The sequence below is a fragment of the Corvus brachyrhynchos genome, unplaced genomic scaffold, assembly GCF_000691975.1.
Source record: "Corvus brachyrhynchos isolate BGI_N302 unplaced genomic scaffold, ASM69197v1 scaffold949, whole genome shotgun sequence".
Classification (NCBI taxonomy): domain Eukaryota; kingdom Metazoa; phylum Chordata; class Aves; order Passeriformes; family Corvidae; genus Corvus; species Corvus brachyrhynchos.
In genome coordinates, this window is record NW_008239807.1 from 21,809 (window position 1) to 29,492 (window position 7,684).

At 40.4% G+C, this 7,684-nt stretch overlaps 1 protein-coding gene across 1 annotated transcript; it reads right to left on the reverse strand.

Annotated features, from left to right (window-relative positions):
- Positions 1–2,751: 2,751 nt before the first annotated feature.
- On the reverse strand, positions 2,752–7,036 carry LOC103621801 (ketosamine-3-kinase). The gene is made up of 5 exons (XM_008640659.2): positions 6,708–7,036; positions 5,246–5,337; positions 4,658–4,740; positions 4,130–4,252; positions 2,752–3,406 (listed from the first exon to the last, which is right to left on the reverse strand). The coding sequence occupies exons 1-5, from the start codon at positions 6,881–6,883 to the stop codon at positions 3,068–3,070; spliced, it is 813 nt and encodes a 270-aa protein (XP_008638881.1). The 5' UTR covers positions 6,884–7,036; the 3' UTR covers positions 2,752–3,067.
- Positions 7,037–7,684: the final 648 nt, after the last annotated feature.

The following is a 7,684-nucleotide window of genomic DNA, read 5'->3' on the forward strand; positions in this document are numbered from 1 at the left end:
CTTACATCCCATTTTTCTGCCTCTTTACACCCCTTTCAATTTTAATGACAGCACAAAACAGCTTTGAAAAAATGAGCATAATATCCCTTAAATTAATACTCTACATACAATTGTTTATATTCGTGTAACTTGCATATAACACAATTTTTCTTCAATCACATAAATACTTTGATTCAGTTCTATTAGGAAAAGGTCACCTCTGAAGACTTACTGTTTATCAGTAAGTTTATCTCACATGTGTGACTGACAGAAAATCCACTTTCATATTCCTTTTGTCCTGCTAATAATATATAGTATTTAGATATTTTAGAAAAATCAACATCTTTGTGGAAGATTTATACAGAGAATGACCTTGCTAAGTAACTTCTAAGTTTATTATGGAGGAAGATGGATCAGTAAAGGGATCTAACCAGGCTGACTGCTGGCTAAAGCTCCACAGCATTTCCTCAATCAGTTGCACTAACTCTGGGTGACTTGTACAAGGAGAAAGGCACAGACACAACATTTTACCATCAGCATCTACACACTGGTAAAATTCATAAAAACTTGAAGGCAGAGTAGGTCCTCAAATTGCACTGACCATGCACATTCCCATAAACACCTCTGATGATCATAACTGTCTCAGATAGTAGTGACCTTTAGCAGGTCAGAGCAAGCAGCTCCCCAAGAATAAATATAAAATATAAGAATTTAATTCAGGAAACAGAGACAACCATAATCAACTGGAAAACTTGTATTTAAGCAACAAGGTAAAAGTAAAACCTGTTTTACCAAGCAGACTTTGTGCAGGAATAGTCAAACAGCCAGTGAGAAAAACAGTAGAATTAGGGAGAGAAAACTGTAGCAAGTGACAGCCTTCTCCAAACTTGCTTTCACTTTGTGTAAGTAACTGCAAAACCAGCAAACAAAAAACCTTCAGTAATATGCCAGTGTCCAGTGCAAAGCAGTTTTAGTTAACAAAAGTCATTTCCCAACACTCAAAGTGCATGTTAGGTATCGTGCATCTCTCTCACCTAACTGGTAGGCTTGCACAGAAGCACCACTATCTGCCTACATCAAAAAGAGAACAATTTCAGTATGAACACCTTGCAGGCAAAAGCCATAGTCTGTGGAACTTTCATCAAGGGCTTCTGACACTGGTGAGGTGCTGTCCTCTGAATGACACATTTACCTCCTTTGGTTTCATGTCTCTTACCACAAGAGCTATGACATGCACTTCATGGGGACTGTGATGTAAAAATTTAGGAAAGGAAGACCCTCTTGCTTTCCAGGTTAGCCACAGATGTACTGGGCCCACAGGTGTCTACATCTTCTCCTCCTCAGTCTGTCTGAATCCCTGGGAGACCTTTACAGATAATATTTTAGAGGGAACAGTGCAGCACTCTAAGTCTGCATTAGAACTCTCATGACCAGAGATACACAAAAGGTGCAGCAGAGTGGGCACATTCCAAATCCCAAAGGCACAGTGTGGTTTACTGATCGTTGTGACAGAATAAGGGTTATAAACTATCTGCTATCAGTTACAACCCTATAACCAGATCTGGTTATGAACACACTGGTATCAGAAACCACAAGCAGTAGTATCCCCTTGGAATAAAGGTTACCTGACAGGCACCCTGTGGAGAAGCAGAGGGGTACAACCCACCAGCCATCCCAGGATACACAGGGGGAGTCTCCTCCGACCTCCCTCCCCTCCTGTGTTGTATTTACAGTTTTTTGGAGGAGTGGGAGAAGACAAAGTTCCAGCTGATGTCATTTCATGATTACATTGAGATTGAGTGACTTCAGTTTACACATGTGAAGTATGTACGGGTTTTACTTCATTAGCATATGCAGCTGTGAAAGGTTTTATTGTATTTTGAAGCCGGTGAAACAAAATTCAGCTTTTGGTCACTGGTGGGGCCCTTCCTTGGCTTAGTTCCCGTTGGCTGCATTGCTTTAAACAGAGCATCACCACAACACCTCTGTGCCACTCTGTCCTTTGTTTCCTGCCTCTCTCAGGGCAGCACCCCAAGCTCCCTCATTGTCCCTGCTCCTGGGGCTGCAGTTTGTTTCTGGTGAACTACTGCCACCATGGACACTTCCCTTTGCTTTGTCTTTTAATATTTCTCCACAAGGACTGAAATAAAATGTTAGCTTATGGCACCTGTACTTGAAAGCTACAGAAAACGTATGTGAAGACCGCACCACAACCAGATGGCATTGCGGTATGGGCACTGAGAATAGTAAAAAAGCAAGATGAGTCCATGCAAAGTGTCTTACCTAAAGAGTTCTCTAGGAATGCACACTGTTGGACAAAAGCATAATCCAAAAAAAGAAGAGAACTAGTTATTGTGGAAATGTAAGTGCTGTGGATAAAAGCCCACTGACCAAAAAGCACAGAACAGCCTACAAGCATGCCAGGAGGCACCAAAATTTCACACCACTGTACAAGAAAACAGTCTCCATCCAAAAGAATCCCATTTGCAACATACTGGAGGTCTTTAAAAGCCTCTGGACACAACCCTGAGTAATGTGCTCTATGGGACTCTGCTTAAAGCAGGTAGGTTGATGACATCCAGTGACCCCTTCCAACCTCGCCCATTCCGTGATTCTGTGATAATAAACAGCAAGCCCAAATCCCTTCTCACAGTTCCTGTTATTATTTTCCTGTTGGCTTTCAAACCGTGTTGTTAACATTGCTCTCAGGCTCACAACCAGATGAGAAAGAGGGGAGAAGACACAGCAAAACACAAAGAACAACTCTTTTAGGCATCTCCTCAGTGTTTATTTGTATTACTTTGCATAATCTCAAGCATTTTCTGGATATGGAGATCTTTATTCACTGTGCAAATGAATAAGCTCCTTCTGCAGATATTGCCATGATAAAGCTATTTCCAACTATCCTAAAAAGCAATGACTAAGCTACACTTGGTATTCAGTAGGACTCACTGATTCTAAGGTCTTTAGCTGAGCAAGGTCAAGAGTTTCACAGGGGCTTTTTAACTAACATCACTACGCCTGCAGCTGCACCAGCAAGTCTGAGGTTTTCCAAAAAGCATAGGAAGTATTTTGCTTAAGCAGCAACTTACTTTACAAGGTTTCTCATAATGTTTATAGAAGACCCTCTGTACCCTGAACCAAAATGGTTCCAGTGGTTCATGTAGTGGAACAGCTGATAAAGCTTTAGGCGTTTCTCAAACCCTGTGGCTCTGGGGATTTTATTGTGATAAGCAGAATAAAAAGGACCACTGAAGCCACCAAACATCCCAGCTATTGCAAGATCATACTCTGAATGGCCGTAGAAAGAAGCTGGATCGAAGATAATTGGACCAGAATCATCCTCAGCTACATTTCCTCCCCAGAGATCCCCATGCAGGAGAGAAGGAATGATTTCTACACCACAGAAAAAACTGGGTATCTTCAGCTGCAGGGGGGAAAAGCAAGACATGTAAATTACTACAATCATTCACCTTAAAATGTAGAGGTTTATCTGCATACTTCAAACTTTTTAAAAGTCAGTTAAATAAACCTGTAACTTCAAACAGCACAGGACCAGGTCAAAAGAGATTCTGAGCAAATCCAGAGGATTCCTGTTTTTCATAAAAGCCAGGAGCAGAATAGGCATCCAAATCTCTTTTAGGAAGACAGTAAAGAATTTAAAACTGCATTTGGTGCTGTAATATTGACCAGGTTTAACAACAACAACCACTGCCAGTTCATCATTAGAAGGCTCAGGCATCTCTCAGCAACCTTGAGGAATTTCCACCCAAAGAGCCAAAGCTGCAGTCACTTAACCAGATACAAACAGTAAATGAACAAGGTGCAGAACAGTACTGTTTATGTACATTTCTCATCATGCAAGTGTTCCAGGGAGTGAGAAATATGAACTTCATCTATAAGATTTCCCAAACAGACAGGCAAAGTGTTATCTAGCACTTCGGAATTCACTCTGGAATGTTAGCATAGGGTGATGTGGCAAAAGCCATTACACCTTAGAATAAAGGGTGTTTTAATCCCCAAAAACTGGAGTCTCTACCAACAGAACCAGGTGCAAACCAACAAAAAGGAACTTTGTTTTAAGATAATAAAATCTAGATAGCTGATACCCAGCTGTCACTATAATGAGAACTGTGAGAATGGCTTGTACCTGAAGCTGTGCCCAAAGTTCTCTTGCTTCCCTGTCTCCTGAGCTCCTTTCGATCAGGTCCATCTGGGGCTGGATCCTTTGTCTGGCAAAGAAGGTCACCCAGTCACTGCGCCAGTTGTTCACCTGAAGGAACAGGACTGCAGACGTCAGTCCTACACCACACAAAAGGCAGATTTTCTTCTTTTTCAAATAAGCCTTTTGAGGATTACACAGCCTTTGTGCTGGTACAATCCAGGGCAGTAAATGCTGCCATTTAATTGAACGTTATCTTCAAACATTCAATTAGGGGAATAAATAATTTTCTCTCAGTAATTAAAATCCAAGAAATTGAGGAGCCATCAGTGTCCAATGCAGCTATAAGTGCTGTCCAAAGCACTACTTTTCTTAGCAGGCTAAACCATGCTTTTTCTTATTCATGGCTCCACAAAAATTCATTTCTTTACATTAGGATAATTTTGACCCTTTTTGTCACCCAAGGGAAAATGAGATAAACTTAAAATTCTATCAGTCTGATGAAGTACAACCTACCTGCGGAAGATAACCACAGCAGGTAGCTGTATGAAAGCCAAAACGATCCACAAACTGGACTTCCATTTGCCCTTGTCCTTTACCTTTCAAATCAAAGACAAAAATTCAACACCAATGACAAAATACTGAGCATCCACAATGCAAATGAACCTTAAAACTATGCACAGGTACAATACTGCTTCTACTGAGAATAAAAAAAAAAAAAAATGCACCTTAATGTTCTTTTTGTTACAATGGTTGCTGCTGCTGTTTTTTAAATTTAAAGCTCAATGTAAAGCAGCTATATTACAGTCTTTATTTTTCTTTATTTTTTTAAATTTTAAGGTACAGTATCTCTACTGATACTCTACTGATGTCCTTGTAGAAACTGTGGTTCAGGCTCCCAAACTGAATACATGTTTTGCTCACAGAAATCCAAGCAGAACAAACAAAAGTAAGAACACCCTGCCTGGGTGTTTCATCCCAACATATTCTCATACTACCTACTTTGGAAGAAGATTAATCTGTCCTGAAGCGGCAAAAGATATTTTAACTACTTTGTAAATTATTAGTAATTAGGTAAAATTTGAAAACAGCTGTGTACTGTACCAACTGTGCTCCCTTCTTTCTTCATCTTCTCTCTAAGTTGCTGGTTATGAAGGTGAAGATCAGCCAGCTGAGTTCCAAGCAGCGCTGAATGTCTAAGAAATAAAAATAATGTTAGCAACTCTGACACATGAATGAATCCAGACCCTGATATTCCAGGGGTCACTTGAAAACGTTTATCAAGCACAAAGAAGTTCTCCATCTCTAATAAAATAACTTCGCAAAGTATTCCAGTATTATAAACACTTTATCTTCCTGTCAAGACTGCATATTAATATAGATAAAATGTACTAACTTGGTTGTTTCTGACACCACTATTGAAAGTGAAATCATAAATTTAGTAACAATTATAAACTATCAATCCTAATTCCTGTGTGATATCACTTCTACAAGCATTTTCAGTAAGGTACGTGTAAGAAAGCATGTATATAACGTGGAACATGTTGTGCCTTTTTTTTTGCCCTCTGGCAAACTGTCTTTGGAAAATAGAACCAAACAATGCTGATCCTCTTCTTTCTATCACTGTTTCTGGCTGCTCTTCTCTAAAAGGCCTCAAAGATGGGTGTCAGGTAGGCCTAGTTTATTATCTATTTTTCATAAAAGCTGATCCTCTACAGAGTTCAGAAAAGTCTTGTAGTAATTGCAAACAATCCTTACAGGCAGTTGCCCTCCATGTAAACAAAATTATGTTCCTTTTCCTTTCTTTGACCTTTCTCAACTTTCTCTGTTCTAAAAGCACAGTCATTTAAGGCAAATTTAGTTCTTCATTTTGTTCCTGTTAACACAGATTGTAGCTCTCCCCAAAAATCTGCACCCTGAAGGTACCATTTGAAATCCAAACCAGCAAGGTCTTTGCCATTTCTCTTGGGACTCACTGAGGGCTCTTCATAAATCAGAAACCCCAGCAATAAGCAGGATGATGGACAAGACTTTAAACTGGCTACAGAAGTTCTGAAAGTGAGATAAGAAATTGGTCATGATCATCTTCCCCGTGGAATCAGACAGACAGATTCATCACATTAAGTGCTAGTCACAGAGAAGGGACAAAATTTTGAAACTATCAAAATGAAGGTTAAGAGTTGCAAATATATGGAGATCAAGACTAATTCATTTGGGAAAGTGCCTCTGCACACTCATGACAAGCATTAGAGCACTGGTTCTTGTATCAAAGGCTAGTACACAAAACAGGTGATCAGGTCATTTTCCTTACTGCAAAAAGGAACCTTATTATAAAACCACTAAGTACCTAAACAAACCAACCCAAAACTAATCAAAACCCAGACTCACTTCTTGATGTATTATCAGTTTGCTAGGTGAGGCATTACAGTTGTCTGCTGTATGACTTCCCATATGTCCCTTGACTTGCTTTAGAAAAAAATTAAGTTTTTCCTATGAAAACAAGTCGTTTAATTGTCATAATAGCCAAAATTTCTGGTTAAAGGAGGCAAAGGTAACACTGTTTTACCTGTTCAAGGTCTTCATTTCCAAATGTTCCATCACCAGCACAGTATTGTCCCCAGGCAGTTCTACAACTTTGATGGGTTTGGGCACTCTTACTGTCTGTGTTTTCAGGATGGCTTCCAAGCTTGCCATTTCTCCCAGAAACATTCTTCTGGCCTGCCAGATATTAAAGGAAAGCATTAGTCTCTAGAAGTGTGACTCACAGGTAAAAGGTTAAATAAAAAGGTTGGAGCAAACATTTATTCACACACAAGATACAGACAGAACGGGACCATCAGACTTGATGATAATTCCATGGTTGCAGAAATTTTACTTTGTAAAACAACTGAGTGAAAGCAACTTTGGTTCTAGCATTCTCTATAACTTAGAAACTCTATTTACACTTGAAGGAATGCAAACTGCATACACACAAAATACATGCAATATTCTATTAATACAGCAAATGTCTAGGAAGCCATGGACAATATACACCATCAGCTGGGAGACTAGAAGAATGTTGCTGACATTCACACACATCATGACTTTCCAGACCAAGTAATACAGTCAAGCTTCAAAAACAGCTCTATTTGCAGCCACAGAATCACAGAACCATAAAATTGTTAAGGTTGGAAAAGCCATCTAAGATCCCTGAGTCCAAGCACTAACCCAGCACTGCCATGGGCACTCTGTGCCAGTGCCTGACCACCCTCTGTGTGAAGAAATTTCCCCAACATCCAGTCTAAACCTCCCCTGACACAACTTGAGGCTGCTTCTTCTAACTTGTTCCCTGAGAGCAGAGCCTGACCCTCATCTGGCTGCACCCTCCTGTCAGGAAGTTGTGCAGAACCAGAAAGTCCCCCCTGAGCCTCCTTTTCTCCAGGCTGCCCCCCCCCAGCCCCCCCAGCCACTCCTGGTGCTCCAGTCCCTTCCCCAGCTCCGTTCCCTTCTCTTGACATCCTCGACACCCAAAACTGACCCCAGGATTGAGGGTTTGACCTCAGC